The following is a 25,737-nucleotide window of genomic DNA, read 5'->3' on the forward strand; positions in this document are numbered from 1 at the left end:
ATCCACGTCAACATAGCGGACCCTCTACCCACCTCCGAGGGGTACAGAACCTGTTCACCATCATTGACAGAAATACCAGGTGGCTAGAAGCATTACCAATACAGCAACAGACATTGGAGAGTTGTGTGAAAGCTCTCATTGGATGGGTCAGCAGACATGGAGTCCTGCAGATCATCACTAGAGATGGGGGCTCAGCTTAACGTCCAGTTTATGGAATGCCCTCGCAGACAGTTTGGGGACAAAGATAGTACACACACCAGCCTACAGCCCAGAAGCCAGCAGCACCGTCAAAAGGCTACACCAATCGTTGAAAACATCACTCACCGCCAGATGTCAAGGTGGGAGTTGGAGAAAGGAGTTACCTTGGGTCTTACTGGGCCTGAGAACGTCACCACATGCGGCATCTGATGCATCTCCAGCAGAAGCCCTGTACGGACAAGCATTAAAATTGCCGGCAGACAACTTTCAACATTCAATGAGCTCGACATCCCCATCCAACATCCATAAAACATTAGAGCGGACAATGCTGGCCAAGATGACTTACAACAGCCAGAAAAGTGTACATCCCCAACGAACTTCAGAATACAATGTACACATTCATACAAGTGGATACATACAGAGGTCCCCCTCTCCCCAGCCTACTCGAGACCATACCAGATCATCCAAAGAAGAGACAAGGCCTACCAGATGACAGTTGATGGCAGGACTGTCTGGGTCTCCATCGATCACCTCAAACCAGCATACCTCCCAGACACCAACCTACAACCGTAGGCTTCTCTAAGGGGGGGAGTTCTGTAGGGTCCCACATGTACCTACATGATCATCCATCTTACCTGGCTGTCTGAACTCATACCCTACGGGCATCCGCTCCTCACAACAAGTATCTCCTGACATATGCGCCAAGCACGCACATATAATAAACACAGCCAACACCACACATCCTTTTTATGCATACTATCACTCATAATAATGTCACGTCAAATGAATCATTCCTAATAGAGGCAATATAACGTCAGTTTTCCAGATATATTTATCAGAACTCTGTTCGCAACTTGTATATAGAATTAGTACCATTCTCCATTCTCAAACAAACACAGTTGATTGTGTTCTAATCTCTATTTTGTTTGCCTTGTGTCAGGCACTACATTTCTGCTCACAAGGGCCCTTGACCTTTCTGTTTGTTGTTTTGAATAAATGAGTAAGGTTGTAGATGCTGCCTCTTACTCACGCCTTTGCTACAATGTAATCATCAGTAACTGTGTAAGTTTTCTTTTCTTATTTATGCACTGCTTTTTGTGCAATCTACATTCTTGCTTCTCTACATATATAACTAGTCATCTACTTCTTCATTTGTTTATATGTACTTTTTAAGACTATATATATGTATATATATATATATATATATATATATATATATATATATATATATATATATATATATATATATATATATGTGTGTGTGTGTGTATGTATGTATGTTCATGTGTGTGTATGTGAGAGAGAGAGAGAGAGAGAAAGAGAGAGAGAGGGTGCACGTGTGTAATGTGTATCTGTCTGTGTGTAAGAAATTTTGTACACCCAGTTATAAAGACTCATATACCAATTCATTTGTCTGTTCACTTATTTAACCTCTTTACTGATGAAGTCTCACATATTTTTTGTCTCTCTAAGCAGGTATCTTATCTCCTCATGCATTAAGGTTGATATACCTTTAAATCTATCTTTTCGTGTACTTTGTTTCTTTATGTATCGAAACATATGTATGTTTCTCCATCTCTGTATGAGCTCCGCTCCTTCGTTTGTTAATTCTCCCTTTCTCCGATTCGATTAGGGTCCGTATGAGATCCCGAAAGGCCTGAGGGACCCGACGCAGCTGAATCCCCGTCAGATCTTGTACCACTACTGGGCGCGTTGGGGCAAATGGTTCAAGTATCAACCCCTGGACCACATCCGGGATTATTTCGGCGAGAAGATTGGCATCTACTTCGCTTGGCTAGGTGATCTGACATGGCCCTTCATGCGAAGGCTTTCCCACTGAATTAGTATTGCGGAACTTTAAATCTGAATTCATTAGTATTATTTCTACACTGTAAAAAAGTATAGAAAACGGGCGAAACACAAGTCCAGACTCTAGGGACGTTAAGTACCGTCCCCAAGCTTAGAAACAGGTACCTTCATTTTCCAAACGTATATATGGGCCAGAGGAGTGTCAGACGACGGCACCTTCCGACCCCAGACACGTTACGCACTGTCGCGAAATTCTGAACATGGCACCTTTATTGTGCTTACGTTCTGCCAGTATTACGTGCAAAAATATATGAATGCACTTCGCCTTTTCATCGGTACACTAGGGAGAAGGGTTTATTTGGGATTGGTTGCGCTGTCATCCTTTTTATGTGTTCATTAAGTTTTTAGAATATTTTTTTTTTCAGTTCGGAGCATATTGGATTTGACCAGGCTGGAAGGAAATTCATTGAAAAAATAAGATAATGTAAAAGTTTCCTACGTAAAATTTAAGTTTGTGTTTCAAGAAACTTTTTCTGGTAAATGGATTCTTTGTAAGATCTCTGTTTCTCGTGAAAGAATTCTGATGCCATTTGACAGACAAACGCTGCCGTCTTTTTCTACGGGCTGATCCAGAAGGAAGATCCCATACCAGCCTATGCTGGCCAGACCTTGTACAGTACATGTACTGGAGGTTATTGAATGAGATGAAGTAAGGCCGTTAATACTGTACGAAATTTTTTTCATTATTTTTCAGAATTCTTATTGTTTCGTTCACAAGTGTAGTAGCCAGAATAAAGCTCACATTTCCTTCTTTTATTCACAAAGAGAGAAACAATTTAACGGATATGTTGAAGTTATATTTCTTCCTTCAAATTAAGTTTAAGAGGCGCTGCATCCTTCGTTTGATCAGTGTTGCAAAGACAAGGCTGTCTTTATTTTACAGACTGCGTTGAAAAATCGTAATAAAATTGAGAAAATCGAGGCAGCTCCTCAAGAAATGGAAAAGAACAGGGAAGTCATTTTTTTCCAATTGTGAAATATAACAAAATAAAGAGGCCACTTTGTATTGACTATGAAATCTAAGGAAATCGATATGATAAAATGTAGAGAGCGAAGAACATATTTCAAAACGTAGCAAAATTAAAAATCGCGACAGGGTTTGAAAACAGACATAAGTCGATTATGTACCTGTTTCTGCGATATTTGGTTGGTGATCCAATAAACTAATCTTTGCTGTGTTTCAGGCACGTGGGCTACATATAAGTTTTTGCTGAGTAAAGTTATCGAACATGTTATGGACAAACTGCCTTTGAAATCTTCAGACTGTCTCGTCTGCTGTCTGGCTGAATTTGACTTAGTTCTAGAGACTGGCGTCCGCAAAGAGACGAAAAAATAGCATTTATGTTTTTGACTCAATCTTCGTAGTTGATAACAAACCTGCCCCACGATCAAGAGCAGTAAAGTATTCGAGAAATATGGGAGAGGGTTGTGGAGTATTACAGTGATACTGGAGGTGAACAGAATGCTGACTACGTGCCGAAATTATTTAAAAGACATTCAGTTATCCTTTTATCACATCATTAGATACGGGAGACTTTAAGATTCAAATTCTTACCAGCGTTTTGTCTGCCTGATTTCATCTTAATTCAACAAGTGAAAGTTCATCAGTCGTATGCATAATTTTTTTTTTTTTATTGGTAGTGTAATCACTGCCCAGAATTTTGATAACTTTTTCATGGCGTAGAGTTAATTTTTGGTGAGGCAAACAGACGCCGCAGCTCAGAAATGATATAATATTAAATTCGTCATATCACCCCACACAGTTATTTCTCCATTACGTAATGTGTTTATGTTGGGCCTAAGCGAGAAGTAATAGAGCCCGTCCCCCAGTACAGGAAGAGAGACAAAGAGAGAAGGGGGGGAGGGTTATATAGTATGTTGTTCGTTTTCGTTTTTATGGCGGTTAATTATTGAAGGTACGAATGTTATTTTTTTGGATTTGACAATGGATAGTTAGAAAAATAAACAGCCTTGTCATCGTTAGCATCAGAGGGTCATGATCTAAAACTCGGAAAAAATTCAGGTTTCCTTTTTTGGCCATCTATGACCTAATCACACAACGGGAAATATATGGAGAAGGACTTCCAGTCATAGCTGATAACTGCATTCTTTGCGTGTGTGTGTGTGTGTGTGTTCGTAAATGTTATTTGAAGAAGAGAGTATTGTTGAAATGATTGCCAGGTATCTTTAGGAGTCACTACAGTCATTTTTTTCCTTGCGCAAGTGCATCAGTATCATCAGACGAAAGTACTGTTTGTTTTATAAGCAATTCACTCATAATATCATCTCAGATATGATATAAAATATACTAGGTCTGGTATTACTGATGTGGTCATAAGGCTATACAAGATGTATTTTATGACTAGGAGAGAAAGAAAGGTCATCTTCTGTTTTCCATCTATCCAGGCTTGTACACCGGGTGGCTGCTTCCAGCAGCTGTGGTGGGCCTCCTTGTGTTCCTCTACGGCGTCATGACCATCAATTTGAACACTCCAGCCAACGAAATCTGCAATACGAAGGGTCAGTTCAAAATGTGCCCTCTGTGCAACGTCAAATTCGGTTGCAAGACTTGGGACCTGCACGATATATGCGTCTATGCAAGGATCTCCTACCTCTTCGACCACCCAGGCACAGTTTTCTACGCCATCTTTGTCTCATTTTGGGGTAAGTGATTGATTTTTTGAATGATTATCTACGGTAGTCTTTCTCTTCAGTGTCTCGTTTTAGTGTAATGAATTACTTTTGCTTTTAGACGTTTCTGTATGTCTGTAGGGTAGATTAACACAGGCAAGGCCACAACTTCATGTAAGTTTAGTTTAATTCCGGTTGTTCTAGAGCAATGTTTCTTAAACTTTCTTGTGCATCGGACCCCTTTTATTAAAATTACTCATGTAGCGGACCCCTTATTATGATAATTTTCCTCTTGGGTTTAAAAGTGTTTCAGGGTATAATGTATAGTACTAAAATTGCTACTGAATTATTTATTAATGGCTTATCTTCAACATAAATGTTTACATTTTACTTAAAATAACTTACAAAACATTATTAATTTTGCAGTTTTGAACACAAATTTTAGTGAACTTAACAGCAGCGCTTCCTGCTCACATCTCGAATCGTACTTAATGCGACGAATGGTACTGTTTTTACTGATTCATTACTCTTGGAATATCTGACCAAATTATCCTGCGGACCCCTTGGAACGTTCCACGGACCCCTGGGGGTCCGCGGACCACACTCTAAGAAATACTGTTCTAGAGCTTCAATTAGTATAAATGCGCTTGTGCTAAAATGATTCTCTTGCAGTGAGCAATGACTTTCCTTCGTCTTTATACTGGGAAAGGATGAGCTTTCCAGCAAAGATAGTTGGTGAGCACAACACTTGGCATTTCAGCCCATGTCACTCCGAGTTCACCAAGCTGCGTATGAGTGAATGAAGGCATATGCATCTTGAAGTAATTAACTACAAGACAGGAAACTTGATATTGTGGGAGTTATCTGAGGGAAAGATTCGTTGAGTCCAGTAGCGTAAAAGGCATAAATGTAGTGAGAATAGATGCATAGGTAAGAGGAAGTACTGCAAATGATAAACGAGGTGATGCTAGAGAAATGAGAAGGACAACCGTACAGAGAAAGATCATGGAAATGAATAAGGGGCAAGCACAGAAGAAGATGCAAGTGGAGGGAAAGAGCACGAGAACCAGAGGAGTTTGTCTCAGTAGGGCCCGATAATCTCACAGGCAAGTGGTTACGTGATCAGAAGAACAGTGTTACCACAAATGACAGTTCTATAATGATTAATGCAAGAAAATTCAACAAACTCGAAGAGCTGCTCTCCATTTCGAAGGGTTTTTGAAAGAAACAAAACAAATAGTACGTAATAGGAATAACTGTGATGCGGAGCAGACTTTCCATACACGAGTCTGTTATTTTTTTTTCTTTTATAAAATGAGTGACATTTGTAGTAAAGCTTTTCCTTTGTTGCTCTCCCAGTGACACTAACGTCTACCTACTTTTGGAAGTTTTCTCGATGCCTTCGCGTATCTTCCCCTCCTTATTTCATCGATTAATACGGATTTTCCTTTTTTTTTAATTGATATCTCGCTACGAAAGAAGGTACTTTCAAAGTCATGTAAATGTCTATACGTATTAGGAGCATCATTATATATTTTTCCTGAGTCTCTCCTTGTGTTCTTAGCTGTGTCCTTCCTGGAGTACTGGAAGCGGAAGAGTGCTTCACTGGCCCACCACTGGGACTGCACCGATTTCCAAGAAGAAGAAGAAAGGCCTCGGCCCGAGTTCGCTGCCAAGGCGCCCTGCGAAGAGCGAAACCCCATCACGGGCGTGAGGGAACCCACCTTCCCCAAGAAGATCCGGACCAAGAGGATAATGGCTGGTGTGGGGCTCATCTTCATCATGGTAAGTGTTTTTGGCACAGATTTCTTTTTCATTATGTTCAGATTTCTTTTCAAGAACTGTTTAGAATTCCTTTATTTGTTCTGTTTTGTTTTCCATTACTTTTAATTGCCTTTCCCCTTGATGGCAGTGAGAAGTGTTCCCTCATGTATTATAAAAGTATTAATCATCTTTAAGAGCTACATTCGAGTAAAGAAAACCACAGTTCTAGGTAACTTTATTGGCTTTTTCTACCTAATTCATTAATGAGTGGAAGATTGCAGTCTTCATTTTATTTCAAATCAGTTGTGGAACGTTTCCGTTATCGGTCGATGAAGCCACCAATTATTTTACGAAGTGTGCTTGATGTGAAATGCAACTCTTTACAGCACCGGTTCTCTCTCTCTCAGGCTTCGTTAACCAAAATGTGGTAATAGCTTATTCTTCCTTTCCAGTAGACGTAACACTTCCACCTCTTCTCCCGTGGACCAGTCCTTTTTCAGTGCATGTGGATTCTCCATAGCTCTGTCCCCTGGAGGGATTTTGGTTAGGTCTTTTCTGAAGAATATCCCCTGTAAATCATCGATAATCAGTTTATCTAAAGCCATTCATATGTTCAATGAATGTCTGGTACGAGATTCTAGCCTTTGCTTTTGGTGTCGTAACGACAAGAAAACACGACTAAACCAAGGGACTTGAAGAACAAATGTAAGTCACAGGTGAAGGATCATTAAGGCAGTGTTAAGCGCAAAACCCCTGAGCATGTTACATGTGCAGGTAGAATGGTATGTAGAGTCCTCAGGTCTGACTCGGTAGAGTCAGAAAAGGTACATATATTCGCTAACATATCATATCGTACAGGAAAAAAGGTTGCCTCTGTCACATATTTTGCCTTACAGTTTTCGACTAGACTTTAATTTCTTTTTATGGTAGAGATTAACAGAAACTAATGAAATTCACGTAAAAAACACTTTTTTTTCATGAACGATTAGCAGAGGATTGTTATGTTTTTCACTCTTGCTTAAGAATGTTTTCCTTTACCAAATATATCTTAAAAGAGAAAGAAAATTAGATAACTTCATACAACTTTTGATGACGTTTGAGAGTTGATTAGAAAGCAGTGATTATCGAGCAATTAAAGGAGAACAACTTTAGTAACGAAAGGGAGAGACAAAGGGAGATGCTAAACTTACTCCCTTATTAAATGCTGTGGTAAGCATCGTAAGCCCACAAGGTTGACATGGGCCTTGATGTAGATATGCCGTATATTAGATATGCTAAATCCTTATAAAAACGGGGTCAGGCCCGGAGCGAAGAAAAAAAAATTATACAAAAGTTTGTTCCACCTGAAGAGGAGGGGGGAAGGGGTCTAGGAGGCCTGGGTGTTGGAGGTACCCTCTGATGCCATCATCGAGCTCGGATAGAAGCGGAGCGTTAAATGGAGGGTGGCGGCCATTCCTTGTCATAAGCAGTTGTTGGCTTCCATTAACGTCGGAGTCTGCTGCGAGTGACAGTGGCTATGATCACAGTGAAGCAAAAGAGCCACTAAATTATACAATGACAGTGTTTTTATTTTGTATTTTTTATTTATTTGTTTTTTTTAACGTACAGTGCATAACATGCATAAACAGAATTTTAAGCATTCTTAATCCTTTTCTTTAAATAAAGTAAATTATACCCAGTGTCCCAGCCGAGTGAATTTAGAAACTACTGTAGGAGTAGGGGAGGGAAAGGCTGATAAAAAATTGCCTGGAATGAAAGAATAGGGCAGGTGCATCACATCTGATGGCCGCTAAAGGCATAACAGGTACTGCTGAAGCATTCTTATTACTGTTGAGGAACTTGCATGTGATCCGTTATTTAGCACAGACATTATCCGATGTCCGGATATTATCTTCTGACTTTCAAATTCATTTATTTGGATGAATTTGGTATTTATTAAACGGCATGCGGCCCTCCACGTGTAATCTATTGCTAAACTTCATAAGAATTTAGCTAAATGGGTCTACTTCGGTTACCCCGCCTTGGACACCGTGATGCCGTTTTCTTCTTCTGGTCTGAGTAACGAAAGAGAACTTATTCCCGTACATACTCATATTTTTTCTGTATGAACGACTAAAGTCCATTTCTGTTGGGACTATAATTGTTATAATTGTCCTCTTTCTCTGTCCATGGTCATTTTCGTGTATCAGTATTAATTTTACATCACGGATTTGGAAAAAGATATGCGCTAGATACCTATCAAAGTGCTTATATATTACTGTTCAGCAGAGTTTTACTCTTCATTTTAATGGGTACACCCGTTTGCTTCGTGATTAGCCTAGTTTACCTTTCGGTGATTGAGTGACAAATTAATTTCTCGAAGACACGAAAACCATATATTGTTCCAACATTGTCTTAAGCCTTGTGAGTTTGACCATCAGTGTGGGAGCAGGTTCAGGTTCAAGCCGGCACCCTAACTCGTTTTTTATACTTAGGTTGTGCTACAGGGGAGTCAGGGGCGGGTACTTTGAAAGGGGTCACAGTAGGAAGATTAGGTTTTTAGGAGAGGAAAAACAAAACAAAGTCAATAGCGCCAACAGCATTGGTGAAGTATGCCGAAAATCCAGGAAAACTGTTGAAGAAAATATACGGTTCTTGTGCGTCAAAAACAGGCAACCAGAAAAAGAATCTCGTGATAAAAAGCAGGAAAATGTGGCCATGGCAGTTCAGCATCTAGCTCAGCATCTAATGAATATTATCCTCAGCCTAACCTACTTTAACATAATTTAGGTTGGCCTGGGGTCTTCACACCCCATCCACCCGTATATTGGGTTACCTTTATTTTTTGAAGAAGAAATCCTGTGTCCTGACAAAGTGCAGTTCTTTTGACGAGACAAATCGTGTGTATAGAGAGGGTTCTCCAGTGACCACTGAATGCGTGTTTTCAGAGATCATAATTGTCATTACTGTGGGTGCAAGAAACCTATAAGGTTATGGAAGTATTTTTCTCTTTTTAAAAACAGGGCCGAGGTTTTAGCGCCCTTTGTTACTTAGCCTACTTGGCGATCGTAAACATGACCTACTAAAAAGTTATGCAGTTTCTTCACTATTACATTCTATCCTTTATAAAAGACTGCCATTTCTCCTACTGAGTCTCCAGGAAAAACCGTAAGGGTCTGAAAGTATGCGCAAGTTAAAAAATGGTAAAAATTAAGGTTCTGATTGTCTAAAAACATGATGAAACTATGACGTTTAGGCGTGCGACCATAAAGCTGGTGAAGAAAAAGCTATGGAGGGAGAGACTGTACATGCGCTATTTCCACATGAGAAATCGACGCTTGCGGAGCCTAACTGATTTCACCAGTGAATATCCAAGTATCATTTAAGAGCTCCTCACTCTCCATTAGGGGAAAACACCTCACTCTCCATTAGGGGAAAACGCCGCAACTGTCATCATTCGTCCATTGCCGCTCATTAATCCCGTCTTTACTAAAAGAAAGTAATTACCAGATTGTTGACATTTCTGTGAAACTGGAAGAACGTTACTAGATTGCTGACTTGGCATAAGGAGACAAATGTGCATACAGCTCCATTCTGACACTCACCATATTGGTGAAGACAATGAAAGGTCTTTGCTTTACGTTTTCTTCCCACGACTTCTAAGTTTTGGATTCCCCTTGTTGCTTGTGTTTTTCCATTATTCCTGTAGTTCTCATCCACGTGGTCTGGGTCTCCCGACAACATCTCGGTACTGTTCCCACGGGGTGTGAGAAATGGATGTCCAGACCATCTCCATCTCCCTTTCATATGGAAGTTAGCTCAAATTGAAAAAACAGAGTGCGCTCGTTAAAAGGGGACAAAAATTTCGAAGCAAAAAACAAAATATAATTACAAAAAATAGAACAGATTACCCTGTTTGGGATCACTATTTGATCCTTGAAATATGTGTAGGAATATGTGATCAAGTAATTGAGGTTTGATTTGCGAGCCTTGAAAAATGTGTAGGAATATGTGATCAAGTAATTGAGGTTTGATTTGCCATAGCTGATGTAAACTAATAAGATTTGTTTTTGCTCTGTTGTTTTTGTTAATCGTTATCTTCTGTCTTTAAGCAAAAAGTGTATTGTGTCATTGCCATTCTGTATTATTTTTATCATTACTTTTATTTCTTCTTTAATTGTTTCTGATTCACAAAAGCCTTTCTAGTGACGTTCATAACTCATCTCAATGAAGTGATGCAATTTTAAATGTCACGATAAGAATAAAAACTGCAAATCGTTGACTCCAGTTCGGTCCTTGAAAGGAAAAATTGCATTCATCATATGCCACTCATCATTATGTTGTCCCTCTGTTGCAGATGAGCCTCGTCATCATTTTCATCGTAGCCGTCATCATCTACCGGGTTTTAGTGGCTATACCCCTCTTCCAGAACGATACCTTAAGGTCGCAGGTATGCGCATTTCATTTGTACTAGTAAAAGTAGTAGCAGTAGTCACAGGATAGCATTTTTACGAAATTTTATTCTTTTCATTCTTGCCAAAGCTGGCTTACGCCTGCACGGGCACTGCTCCTGAGCGCCGTAAGTTGTGAAAGGAATTGGGAGGTCTGGTCGTCTCTGTTGGATCTACAGAGTACAGAGGTCAACTCCAGGCCAACTAATCCCTTTCAGACCTTGCCACACAGGCTACCGTAAGGGAAGAACCGTGCTGGCAGATGGCCAGCTTTATTCTAAAAGGAGAAGGAGGCCTCTGGACTCAGCAGCCAATAGAGATGAATCATGGGTATTATCGATGTAGAATGTTGTGTGTCATCATGTGCACTTACAGCACAATGATATAGATGTTGGAATGTTTTTTTTTTTTTCTCGTGTATATCGTATGGAAATTTTTGTAGCTCATGTACGTTCATATGATTAAAATTTCTCTTTATTTACCACTAACAAGCTACCTACTGTTGCAAAGAAATGCTTTCTTTAATCTGAAAGCACTGTACTGTATTTTATTAATGGTAACAGGACTGGGAATATTAAATGTATCCTAAGATTACTCAAGAGAAGTGAGAATGTTGCCATATGGTAAAGGCAACATCGTATTAGTTTTCCAATTACCAGTTACGGTCCCCACACCCTAAGTAGCCTATTGCCCAGTCTGCCTGGCATGACTCACCGTAGACTGTTCTATGGCTTTCCGCAGACAATCCTATAGCTTACTGTAGACCGTTCTTATGCTTTCTGTTGACGGTTTAGGGCTCATTCTAGGCAATACTGTGACTTACTGAGGACGGTTCTCTGGCTCGTTATAGACGGTACTATAGTTCTGTGCAAAGTCCCTACCACCTCAGTTACATTGCTTTCTGCCTTTTCCTTGTCGCTCATTCTCTTCCCAAGTAACTTTCCAATGTTTTCAGCACTAACTCACCCAGAAATTCGCTTAAGTTAAGTATACCTTAGTTTAACCAGACCACTGAGCTGATTAACAGCTCTCCTAGGGCTGGCCCGAAAGATTAGACTTATTTTACGTGGCTAAGAACCAATTGGTTATCTGGCAACGGAACCTACAGCTTATTGTGGAATCCGAACCACATTATACCGAGAAATGAATTTCTATCACCAGAAATAAATGCCTCTAATTCTTCGTTGGCCGGTCGGAGAATCGAATGCGAGGCCAGTGCTAGCTGAGAACGGTACCCACCCGTCCAATGAGGAACTCCAGAAATTCTCTTATAATATAAAAACAAATTCCTCAGATCGACCTTCTAAAAGGATAGAAAGGGGATGAAGCGAGCTAGCTACGCTATTTTGTTTTAATATGATAACATCATTTGTCATCTGTGACGTGATTACACTACAGACCTGATTCCTTTGTGCAGAAAATAGACGAAGAAAAAGAACACTTCGTAAGTTTATTCCATGATTTAAGAAAAACATACTATATTTTTCCACTTACTTAGCATACCAACATAGGAATTTCTTATGAGACCTCCATTATAGAGAAAATAACCCAGGCATTTTCTTTCTGTTGTAGAAAACCAGCTGAGATTTTTCGTGATCACAGAAATTTAAAATTCTGAACATCAGTGAAAGTCGTTTTATACATGTTTTGGGATATGATTCCTCATTGTTTCTCTTTTTAATTGAACTTGCAGGCACAAGCAATATCATCCCTCTCGGGCGCTGTTGTTAACTTCATTATCATTATGTTTATGGGAAGAGTCTACGAGAAACTGGCTTATCGTCTTACGACATGGGGTAAGCAGGCTATCGAATAGTAGTTTGTGCGTCTCTGTGTGTATGTGTATATATATATATATATATATATATATATATATATATATATATATATATATATATATATATATATATATATATATTATATATATATATATATATATGTATATATATATATATATATATATGTATATATATATATATATATATATATATATATATATATATATATATATATATATATATATATAAAAACATATATATATATATATATATATATATATATATATATATATATATATATATATATATATATATATATATATATATATATATATATATATATAAAAACACAAACACAATTATAGGAATTAAATATATATATATATATAGTATTTTAAATATATATATTATATATATATATATATATATATATCTGATACCTTGAAAATGTGTAGGAATTAAACAAAAGTACTAGTACATAGTTTTTAAATTTCTATTTATATGAACCTGTAAATCTTATATATATATATATATATATATATATATATATATATATATATATATATATATATATATATATATATATATATATATATATATATATATATATATATATATATATATATATATATATATCATGTAATATCAGATTTGCAGGTTCTGCTACAATTAGAGAAAATGAAAAACTAAGTACCAAGTATTTTTGTTTAATTACTACATTTTTTTACAGTGGTTAAATATATATATATATATATATATATATATATATATATATATATATATATATATATATATATATATATATATATATATATATATATATATATATATATATATATATATGTGTGTGTGTGTGTGTGTGTGTGTGTGTGTGTGTGTGTAAGTGAGAGAGTATACAGTATACAGGAAACCATGTACTACTCTGTAATTTGACCAATTTACACTGCATATCTGTTCTTATAACCCAAATGCTCTCTGAGAGTTCAAGTATTCAGATATATCATCATGTATGGGACTGAGGTATTATGTTCATTAATTCGAGAGAGCAAACAATTAATTTCCTGCATTAAAAATCAGAGCTTCTTTTGTTCTTTCCCCAGAAATGCACAGAACGCAGTCAGAATTCGAGGACAGTCTCACTTTCAAGGTGTTCATCTTTCAATTCGTCAATTTCTATTCATCCATCTTCTACATTGCTTTCTTCAAGGGCCGCTTCGTGGGCTACCCAGGACATTACCAGCGCATTCTGGGCCTCAGAAACGAAGATGTAAATAACATTATTATTTTTTCTAAATTTTGCTCCTTGTTAAAGTAGATAATTTACAGTGAAGTGTTTATGTCGTTAACCGCCCTTCGCATCATCTTTCGCTGTATTTGTCGTTAATGTTTTCTGTGCTTACTATCTCATTTTGTTTCATAATTATAAAGTCAAAAGTTACGAGTGGAATAACTGAATTTTAAACAATTTTGTATACACAAACTAAGTAACATTAGTTTCCAGTTTAAATATCAAAGGTTTTCAGATGACAGATGAACACAATCTAGGTCTTTAATGTAATACATGAATAAACAAGCGTAATTCAGGTTTGAGATTGATATAATGTAGAGCATAGCTCATGTTATGAAGTGATTTATCTGACGCAGTTCATCGATTTAAAAATGAGATGTAGAGAAATTTATCTTATGCCATTATTTGAATTACAAAAATATGTATATTCAAGTCAAGTTACAGGTGACAGTTTTTGAAATAAGGGACAATCTTGTGACGTAAAGCGATGAAAATAATATATAATTGTTTGCTAGAATCTTTACAAAGTAACTTTCAAATTCATTTGTCTCATGAAAGTATTCAAAATAAGGCTTGCTTCATGAAAATATTTCAACTAAGTTTAGATTGAACTTCAAGAAATGCCATTTTTACTGTTTGAACTCATCCAATCAAAAGCAGATTCAACCTTGAGATTGCTTTAGCTAATGAATTATATAAACTAAAGTAGGCATGAAATTAAACCGTTTAGCTTAAATTCTAGTTAAACTAAGGAAAAATTTTGCTCGTAAATAGTGATTCAGTTATAAATTATTCAAGAGTAGGTATAATCTGATTTAGAGAAAAATTTAGTTTGTGAGTTAATTAACCTCAAACACGATTTAACTGAATAAATCATCTTATGAATTAAATAAGCTGAAGATAGATTCAGCTTGACTTATTTAGCTTAAGAATTGTTCAAACCGAAACTAAATGTTACTTCTCTGAATTATTTGATCCACGGAAGTATTATTTGCAGTGTTCTGCAGGCGGTTGTTTGATCGAGTTGGCTCAGCAACTGGCAGTAATCATGATTGGCAAACAGGTGGTCAACAATGCCCAGGAAATCCTAGTTCCCAAAGTTAAGGCTTGGTGGCACAAAAAACAGGTCAGTCTTATTGTTCAAGTTTGGAGGAGTTGAGCGCTGGGGATCTAGAATTTTGATCTGCAGTCATTGACATTCCTGTTGTTGTTGTTATTAATATTATTATTTACACAGTTATTGACTTTTCATTATGATGCTCTTATTGTTGTTGTCGTTGTTGTTTTTGTTGTTGTTGTTCAGAATTAAGGTAAATAAATCTGGACGTCCGTAATAAGAATTGTAGTAATTTTGCAAAAATAACTTTGCTTCTTTAACATTGCTTACTCATTATCAGGAATTGCCTTATTATACATACATATATATATATATATATATATATATATATATATATACTCTATATAAATATATATATACATATATATATGTATGTATGTATGTATGTATATATATATGTGCACGTATGAGAGACAAGGTGATTCCAGAGAATGAGTAGGCAATGTTGTTAAAGTTATATATATATATATATATATATATATATATATATATATATATATATATATATATATATATATATATATATACTGTTTATATACTTATATATGTATATACATATATTGTGTATATATTATATATATGTATATATGTATATATATATATTATATATACATATATATATATATATATATATATATATATATATATATATATAGTATATATATATATATATATATATATATATATATATATATATATATATATATATATATATATATATATATATATATATATATATATATATATATATAAGTCAGTCAGTCAGTGAAGGAAGAGTTGGTTTCCTGTTGAGGGTACAGATGCAGAAGTGAATCAACTGATGCTATGGAAATTTGCCTCAATACTGTTTTTCTCTGATTTAACAGTTGAAAAAATTATGAAAAATATCAGGCACGTAAAGATTAGAGCAGCATAAAGTAAAGTCATTCATTAAAAGGAATTAGTTAGCATTAAAAGGGAAAAAATGCAAGATTGACAGAAACAGTCATCATATTAGGACGCGCACTTAGGGCCAGGTAGTGTCTTGGGGCTTCAATGAGCTGATTTTCCCAACCACACTGCAGCACAGTTGTCAGTCTTTGCACAAATAAGTGGTGACAGAGAAAGGATACAGCAAGAGCAGCAACTATAATGTGGCACGTGACATTTCATTGAAAATTTAGTGTCGCTGTCTGTAAAGACAAAATGACACACATTGTGTATTTAATGCAGATGATAATTTGCGTACAAACATTTATTTTCTTGGGAAACATTACTTTATCCACCATACTAAGATATCTTGCTATGCCACAATTTTAATATTTTAGACCCTTCATCAATCACAGTCGGGTATCTAAAGCATATTGAAGTACAGATTTTTCTTTACAATTAGTTTTTCCTATAACAAAATTTTTGTATATAACAAAATTTAACCAATGGTTTTAAAAGCCAGGAAGGAAAATCATTATGGAGCAGTTTATTGACAGACATCTGGTAATTGAATACCAAGTCTTATTATTCCATACAGATTTTAACATCATGTATGTACACATATACGTACATATACTAAAGTCACGTACATCTGCTGTGATTTTAAGCATATACTATATATATAATATATATATATATATATATATATATATATATATATATATATATATATATATATATATATATAATGCAAAATAGGTTAAAATATAGATAAAGCTAAACGTACGAGTAAAAACTGCAAATTAGTCAGGAACAGTTACCGGTAAGCATGGGAGAGAACAGAGGGCATCTAAAAAACAAACGAGAAGATCAATTAAGCAAAACTGCAGGCAGCTGGATCACGTGATCTTAACTTTCTCTAGCCACAAGTAATTAGAACTGCACTTATTAAAAACAGGTAAGCTGAACGGAGGTACTACAGAATCCTCATCGCAGACAGGGGCAAGGTTTTGGTTTATTAGAGCAAAACTTGATTGAAATATTAACTAGGTCTCTGCAGTTGTCCTATGTGGCTATGAAAACATTAATTTGTGTCATGTTTCTTGAGAGTCATTTGCCCCATGATAACGTGGACACGTAAAGTAGGAAGTGTACTGTTATTACCTAAATATTTTAGCTATTTTGCTGTTACTGAACGTTTGTATTGTGTGACCGGTTGACTTTTTTACTTTCTTTACATGTGCGGACATTCTGTTCTGTGGGAGCTTGCTTTTCCAAGTTAATGAACTTGAAAGCGTTTCTTAAATGGATGTTTGTAGATTCTTAATATTAAAGATGATGCCTTTCAAGTGTGTTCTAAGGCCTATTCTTGAACAAAACACACCGATAGCATCCTCCTCCTCCTCCTCACACAGCACCTGCAAGGTCAACAGTTCCACAGTGTGATGAAAAATGGCATTGGATGTTAAACGAAAAACGAGATTGTGTATAAAAAAAGCTAATGTGATTACCGCAGTAGACAAAATATTATTAGACAGTTAGACATAAAGACTGGAAGGAGTCGAACATGATGATAATCAACAGCAAATTGTTTGAATGAATAACATTTAAGTGAACATATTTTGCCACCATTCAGACGGTTCCTTATGAAATAAAAAAAAGAATATGGCCAACACGAAAAACAGCAAATAACCGAATGACAATGATTTATTGATTCAGTAGTAACACTAAAGAAGTCAAATAGGCAATCCATAAGAAAAGACTCTTAAGGCAGTTCAGTTGTTCCCTCACTTCCCTGCCTTTTCTTCAGGTCAAAATGGGTCGCAAGGCCAGAACGAGATGGGAAGCAGATTACCAGCTCATCGATAATGAGGGCCTCTTCCAGGAATACTTAGAAATGGGTAAGTTCTCGAGAGAGAAGAAAACTCGAGGTTAAAGCCGTGACATTTTTTAGACTTGTCGAGGGGAGAGAGATGATTATGTCGGTGGTTGAAATATACGTTAAACTGGATTAGAATGATCGGCGCCTTTATCAAAAGAGTGAAAGGGATATTCTGTTTAAATAAGTGCCGCACACACTGGCGACTTGACAGTGTTTATCATCGCCATTTCTTTCTTCGTGTCTTACTTTGTCAATCAGAATGCTAGCAGACACCTTCCCCAGTTATGGTTTGCCATGTGATGCCCTACAGTGGTTTAGACGCCTCTGTCACCTTAGAGAAAGAGGAAGAGGGTGCAGTTGAAGATCAGTTAATACAGATGACTAAGAGAAGTATTTTCTAGTTTATGATGACAGAGACAAATCATTAGTAACCCCTCTCCACAAAAAAATAGTTACTGTGTTGAAATTTAGTGTGAAACATAAAGAAAATAGTATAAAACTTGGACTTGTGTGTGTGTGTGTGTGTGTGTGAGAGAGAGAGAGAGAGAGAGAGAGAGAGAGAGAGAGAGAGATTAAATGAAGCCGTTAGTGGATCTAAACTGAACACCTTACTATAGCTCCTCGGGACTTCAGGATGGCCGCAACACCTTTGTAAGCGAGCACTGGGAGATCGGGGTCCACCGGTGTTTCTCCTTTTTTAAACGTTGGGGCCTGACATCTTTGCCAAGATCATTATTAAGACCAGAGAATTATTTTTTATACAAATATTGTGTTATTTTTAATGGCTCAATCCGCCAGTATCATAATAAACACTTGACCCAAGGAAAAGTTCAGTCTATACAAGCAAGCTATTTTTTTTACTGATTTGTAAGTAGTTGGTGTAATTTGGTAGAAGAAATATATTTCACTCAAATTTTTAAAAAGTGGTAAGCTCTAACGACAGTACTGAAAAAAGTCAAAAGATGCATCTTCAATAGAAATTTTTTCGATACTTACACGCTAAGAGCATTTACACTTGTTTATCGGCCTTTCCCACGATGTGCCCTGCTGCATGTCTGCTTCTTGTCCACTTCCTTTGTTCCCTTCCAACATAGCCATCAACCTCTCCCTTTTTCGTGGGCAGAGTAAGCCTTACTTCAGCATGAAAATTTGAATTGGAAATTTGCCTCATTTGTGAAACCAGTGAATGGCATTCATGATTTTTCGTTACTTTCCAACTTTCCAGTGCTGCAGTTCGGATTCATTACTATTTTCGTGGCTGCATTCCCTTTGGCCCCTCTTTTCGCTCTCCTCAACAACTGGGTCGAGATCCGATTAGATGCGAGGAAGTTTGTGTGCGAGACGAGGAGAGCCGTATCCGAACGTGCCCAAGACATCGGTATTTGGTTCACCATACTGGATTTCATGGCTCACCTCGCTGTTATTAGCAACGTAAGTCGGTCAAGGTTTTATGCTTGTCTTCATGGGTTAGCTAGTTTGCACTGGTCAAGTCTCCTTTTTCTTGGCTAACTGAACTTATATTTTCAAAGACCCAAGTCAATTTCTTATTATTAATTTGACTTCATGAGGCATCTAGAATTCAATACAGCATGTTTTGTTTTTAATTTAACTTTATTATGGGTCACCTAAGAACCATTAGTAATGAACGTTAGTCCTTGGGTATCTGCGAACATTATCCACATTGGTGTTTCCGTTATATGAGTGGCCCTTTGTTATTTGAACTCGTAAGTCCCTTTCATCTCATCAGGAAAGGAAGCTGGTGTTTTGGCAGGTGACTTCGTAGATTACGTAAGTGTTCGGTTGGTTGTGTAAGATGTTTTCTTATACATATGACATCTCAGATCAGAAAGCGGAACTCTTCACCAGACAGTCTGATTCATTCTTCATTGACATCATGCATCACCACACTGCCATTACTCGAAAGAGCTACTTTCCTGCCCTCTGCTCTCAAGGGTCACTCACTGCACCGTCTTCATCAGAAGAAATTGAACGACCTTTTATTGTCGGACTTATGGGACACATAGGCGTTGTTTATAATCAGTTATCTTTTAATGTTGATCTTAAGGTCACTTGTCTCATTAATCTACTGACACGACACACACACACACACACACACACACACATATATATATATATATATATATATATATATATATATATATATATATATATATATATATATATATATATATATATATATATATATATATATATACATACATATATATATGTATGTATAGAAAGTAGAGGTAATATGAAAACTCAATTATCCAGGGTTTGAAGACTAATGATAATAACAATAATGAAGATAATAAGAGCAATAGTAGAAGAGGCATAATATCAAGTTAGAAGAATAGCACAGCTTAAGGTCAAGTCTTGTATAAACGATTATCATCATCACATAGTGTACTATAACATTAGTAAAAGGCAAGGCTGCCAAAATAATTGTAACATGACGACCTGCACTGAAGGCCAGTTAGTAGTTTTAGTCCTTCACTGAGCTCACATGTAGTACCACCCCAAGCGCTACAATACAGTATATTATAAAAATACATACATACATGCATACATATATATATATATATATATATACATAATTATATATCATATATATATATATATATATATACATACATACATACAATATGCGTATGAATATAAATATAAACATGCACTTATTAAGTGGGAATTTATTGTTCCAGTAATTACGTTATGGTTATGAATATTGTTTGTTATTGTTTAAATGACTTATTCAAAGCAAAACGTGTTTACATCTCGATTGAGCTTAGCGATATTCCCTGAAAGTGCAGTATTGATGATTTTTCATATTTTATTTGAATTTATTATTTAAAAGAAGAAATACTGTAAAATAATTAAAATCGCATAAATCTCATACGTTCAAGGAGATAAATCATTTTTCCAATTTCGCAGTTGCTAGGTTTTCATACAAAAGAAATACAGATGACCTTGTAATGTGCTTATTGAAGTTGCACTTCTTCGCAGGCCTTCCTAATTGCTTTTACTTCGGAATTCTTGCCACGGCTGCTCTACAAGTATGAGTATGACTGGTCCCTAAGGGGTTACGTTAACTTTACGCTCGCTACAGCCCCTGACGAATTTAAAGAAGATTGCAGGTAAGCTTTCAGTGAAATGGCCGTTATCATCATAATAACCTTGTGGTAAGGCGCAACCCCAGCACTTTTATGAACTTTAATTCACTGGTAAGGCTGAAGTACTAATATAATAATAATAATAGGCAGTCATTAATCTGTTTAGTTATTCAAGGATTCACTTGCTAGAGTTCATGAGTTGCTGGCTGTAGGGAAACTTTTGAAGTGAAAAATGAATTAACAATCCTCTTGCAAGAGATTTCGGTAACGGAAGATAGCTAGAAACTTCTTAATTTTCCCGTTAATTAGCATACCACTAGTACGCCACACGTGTGCTCTTGGTTTCCTTCAAGAGCATTGCCATTCGTAGAGCTCTCATGAGTTATTTCAGATTTATTCTGATTTCTGTAGGCATCTATGTTTCCTTCTCATTCAACAGGTACAGAGGATACAGAGACAACGAAGGAAATCACACTACTTTCTTCTGGAGACTTCTTGCAATCAGATTAGGATTTGTGATTGTATTTGAGGTAAGACTAGGAAAAGTCATAGTGCATCAAATGTTCATTATCTTCAGCACTATAGTTGCTTTTTCGCTAGATGTTCACTTTACTGAGGTAGACCGGTGGTGAGTTGTCTTCATTTGGTGAACATTCCCCTGAATTCCCGTCTCAGTGGTTTAGTGTTCCAGTCAAGGGTTTGTAATGCCTTTCATCACTGGGAAATTGGGAACTTTCCTTCTCTGGCAGAAATTTTTCAATAGAACCAGTCATCGGGGACACTGCTTTAAATACAGATGTGAATGAAATAAGGAATGGTGTCGGGAGGATCTCCTTATTACGCTAATAACATGCGTTTGTGCCATAAGAGTACGAAATTTTGAGAATCCTGATCGTAACACTGCTGCTGAAGCTTTAGAAATCAATGGCTTTACATATTGTTTTCTTTATGCCCTTTCACGGTTGTATATCATCTCCCATTTTTAATGCTATATATTTGCAATGAAAAAGATATAGATTCTAGCTGATTATATGATGAATCTCTCTAATGACAAGTAACATCCACTTTTTCTCAGTATATCATTATATGAATATTATAATTTTGTCTTTATTTGATGAGTAGCGGCTACAGTATATTCCCAAGTATTTTCCTATCTCATTTTATTACCGATATTCCAGGATAGCTGGTGTATTTATCTTATAATAATGTGGTTTGATCCCATGTCTAGTCGGATATCGAAATCATACTCTGGTGGAGCTTTCGTCGGGTTTCACAATAGCCAGCAGATTCATTAACTGGAAGATTTCATTCCCAAATGAAAAAAGACCCAAGACGGAACAAGACGCTGTGTCGATTAAATGCTGCTCACCCCCTAGGGCTTACGTCTTGCAGTGTGCTTAAAGGCTGAGTTCCCTAAACGGGACCACGACCAACAATAGCGACCCAGTGATTGGACTGCCATATAGTTGTTGGTTAGGAAAGCATTTCCTTTGAATGAACACGGTTCTCCAACCCAATCTCGGGCATATTGCTCCGGGACAGTTGGGTGGTCGTGGCCGTTATAAGGCACCAGACGCGTTTCTTTCTGTCTTACTTCTCATCCGTTCCCTTTGGTGTCTTCCCATTTTACCTTTCCAACTCCTTAAAATATACCTTGCTTCATTTTTCAGTTTTCACTTAGGAAAAAAGCCTATGACAGTCTCAAGGTGACCCAGTGGTCTCGTGAAACTATTAAGAATAAATAAATTCTAGTTCAGAAAATAACCCATATTTGAAGTATTTATTAATAATGTACTCTCATTTTCAAAATTATTTCCAAAACCCGTGCTTTAGTCACTAATGCACCTTTCACTAAGCTACAGGATGTTTAAAAGCAACAAGAGTCTTACTGGCCAAGATCCGGTTTTTAAATCCAAATAACTTCAGAAGGTTTAACATATATCTGTCTTCCAGCACGTTGTATTTGGCATCTGCCGTCTCATCGACATCGTCGTTCCAGATGTTCCACAGAGCCTCGAAATCAAGATGAAAAGGGAGAGATATCTAGCAAAGCAAGCCTTGGCTGATTCAGACAATATATTAAAGGTTGGTCCAATGTCATCCGTTTTATGTGTGGGCTTGAAATATGGTATAGAGATTGTAATCAAGATTGAGACCATTTCTTCTAATAAATGTACAAGAAGGAAAAGTACATCAGCGAATGAACTTGACTGATGGTTTATCCCATACTTGCAGGTTGTACAGGGAAAGGATGAGGACGAAGACGATGCTGTGGTCAGCAACAACATGACCAACATCAGGAGGGACGCAGCGGAGGCCCCTCCTGAAGGTAACCCTTCTTCGGCCTCCAATTATCCTCCTGAGGAGTATTCTCCACCTTCGAATAGCGACAACAGAGAGACCCCCCCAGTGACAAGTTCTACCGTCTCCTACACCAGAGAATCTCCTAAAGTTACTACCTTTCCAACAATGTCCCCTACAGAAGAGGCGTTTTCGCACGTCAACACATCCAGTTCTAACACGCCCACCATATCCTCCTCATCCACATCTAAGTCATCCTCCGCCAAGAATCCACTGCGTAACCCGCATTCGTTCTCCAGCAGCAGCAACAGCAGTAGCCCAACGGCTTCTTCCAAGAGCCACCACGGCTCTCCCTCCTCCAACTCGAATAAAACTCACCCTCGTGCCCCAACATAACAACCAGCCGCCTCCACCCGTCCCGTCGTTGTGTTCAAGCAAACATCCGTATAAGTTGTGCTTTACCCTGAACACAACAGTCCTGAGTTTTTGTTCAGTTGAGACAGTTTAGTGTCACCTTTCCATCTTATTGCAAGCGTGTGTTGGGGAGTTAGGGAGGAGAGGAATATTAGGTCTTCAGCATCATACGGGTTTATTCACCATCATTAAGAAAAAATTCATATATCTATCATGTTTATGTTTATGGTCATCTCTCTGTGGATCAGTATTCTCTGTCTTGATCATTCGTAGCATTTGTCTGCACTTTCCTCCTGATCCAAATCCCTTTCCGTCGTAGCTGCCTGTGATAACCTCGTGGTATAAATTAAAGGAACGTTTTCAAGTCATGTTTATCCCCTCCAACAGGCAACGGTGACAGTGTCTCCTTAGTGTTATTTCTTCCTTTTATGGTTTCGAATGATGGACGGGTGGAGGCCAGGAACGGGTTCATGATCTTTAAGGTCTGCTTAAGTCTGTGAAGAAACAGTTGAAACAACTGATTATAATTCATAAGAATTTTATAAGTGCGATGATATACCATATGATTTTTTCGGCAAAATTGCTGCTCTCCATTAGAAAATCACTTTTATAAGAATAGGATGCATTTTAAACGTATTAGATTTTAAAAAGACAAACATCTGGCTAACGTTGTGTTGACTTCATTGCTAAGGATTGAGTGACAGGAAAGCGTTGTCTGCCAGTCGCTAAGTGTGCAGCTTATATATTCTGCCAGTATTATTACTTAAAAGAAAAGTGGAACTGATGAAATATCACTTCCATGAAAGGAGTTTTTAAGAGTGAAGTAGATAAGGACTTGAAATGAGAATGAAAGAAGCGTTTTGACACCCACTTGTTTCTGCAACTTCAAGCTTACTATCTATTTCACTTTTCGCACGTCCTGATGGCTTAGAGCTCCTTGCAAGCGATGCACTTGACTTTTGAATTCGCTTGAGTGAAATGCGACCTTCTTTTTTTTTTTTTTTGAAGTGTGAAGAGTGGATGGCGTCCCTCAGTGGCCAGCTATCTTGATCGTCTCTCTTGATATCATTGTTGGGAGTTAGCTTGGGGATGTTTTATATTTATACTGTACATAAGAGACATGTTTAGCCTAGATTAGGAAAGAACGGGAGTGTGTCTAATTTCCAGTCAATCATTCCTCCCTCGTCACCTTCTCGTTCACCTTCTATATCGCGATATAAAGATATTCGTTTATTTTTCAACGTCACTTTTTTCATTCTTTGTACTGCTGTGGAATTCTCCAATTGAGACAGAGTGAAAACTTGGTACATTCCGTGATTGGTCGATAGATGTTTTCCTAATAGAAAATAAAAATCGATCACTCAACCCGGCATTTCCCAAAAAGCAATCAGTCAGATGAATGTGAGAGAACACGATTTCCCAATATGGAACCTTGTGAACTAAATGTTATTTTAATTGATTATCCTGTAAATCAAATACTGGCATATTCGTATACATTCTTAACCAAACTCGCCAGCGTTTTCGCCGAAACAAGGGGAAATAATTTGACTGGTAGTTTTCTATGGGGACACCACTCATGTTTCTATAATTATAACTAAACGCTAAATTATCTTGCATCCAGAATCATGACACATTACTCTGCAGTTCTTGTGCTGCGTGTTTTGTTTTTTATTGGTAGTATCTTTTTAACTTCGTAAGTTCCTTTATCGTCTACTAAGAAGAAGGTATGTGATGGAAATCACCCAGTGTGTTTGAACTATTATGAATGAACGTCCAAACGTCAGACGGATTTAATGAGGGGTCTTCTTTGAATGTATGATTTTTCACTCGTTTTAACTTTGGCTCGTAGATTGCTTTTGCCTTACAATATAGAGCCTGCTTTATCATAAGTAAAATTATCGGTACAATAGGTATAATGGTACTTTGTTTTTTGAGGAAAGAAAACATTATAATTATTAATATTTAATTGCTGGGGGCCTTAGTCGATATTCGGTGTTTATTTGTACATCATTAGCTCAACTTTTCTGAACGCTGCGTTAAACACGG

The 25,737-nt window shown here is 37.0% G+C and overlaps 1 protein-coding gene across 1 annotated transcript in view; it reads left to right on the forward strand.

Annotated features, from left to right (window-relative positions):
* Window positions 1-25,071, forward strand: part of LOC136841690 (anoctamin-7-like) — an 837,447-nt gene extending 812,376 nt beyond the window's left edge. Inside the window, exons 7-19 of the mRNA XM_067108892.1 lie at window positions 1,832-1,997; window positions 4,474-4,731; window positions 6,263-6,483; window positions 10,799-10,891; window positions 12,586-12,688; window positions 13,771-13,937; window positions 14,956-15,084; window positions 17,795-17,885; window positions 19,092-19,297; window positions 20,870-21,000; window positions 21,416-21,506; window positions 22,930-23,061; window positions 23,212-25,071. Of these exons, the coding sequence (XP_066964993.1) occupies window positions 1,832-1,997; window positions 4,474-4,731; window positions 6,263-6,483; window positions 10,799-10,891; window positions 12,586-12,688; window positions 13,771-13,937; window positions 14,956-15,084; window positions 17,795-17,885; window positions 19,092-19,297; window positions 20,870-21,000; window positions 21,416-21,506; window positions 22,930-23,061; window positions 23,212-23,673 (2,250 nt within the window). The 3' untranslated portion in view covers window positions 23,674-25,071. The remainder of the gene's footprint in view (window positions 1-1,831; window positions 1,998-4,473; window positions 4,732-6,262; window positions 6,484-10,798; window positions 10,892-12,585; window positions 12,689-13,770; window positions 13,938-14,955; window positions 15,085-17,794; window positions 17,886-19,091; window positions 19,298-20,869; window positions 21,001-21,415; window positions 21,507-22,929; window positions 23,062-23,211) is intronic.
* Window positions 25,072-25,737: the final 666 nt, after the last annotated feature.

Source organism: Macrobrachium rosenbergii, chromosome 9 (assembly GCF_040412425.1).
Source record: "Macrobrachium rosenbergii isolate ZJJX-2024 chromosome 9, ASM4041242v1, whole genome shotgun sequence".
Lineage (NCBI taxonomy): Eukaryota > Metazoa > Arthropoda > Malacostraca > Decapoda > Palaemonidae > Macrobrachium > Macrobrachium rosenbergii.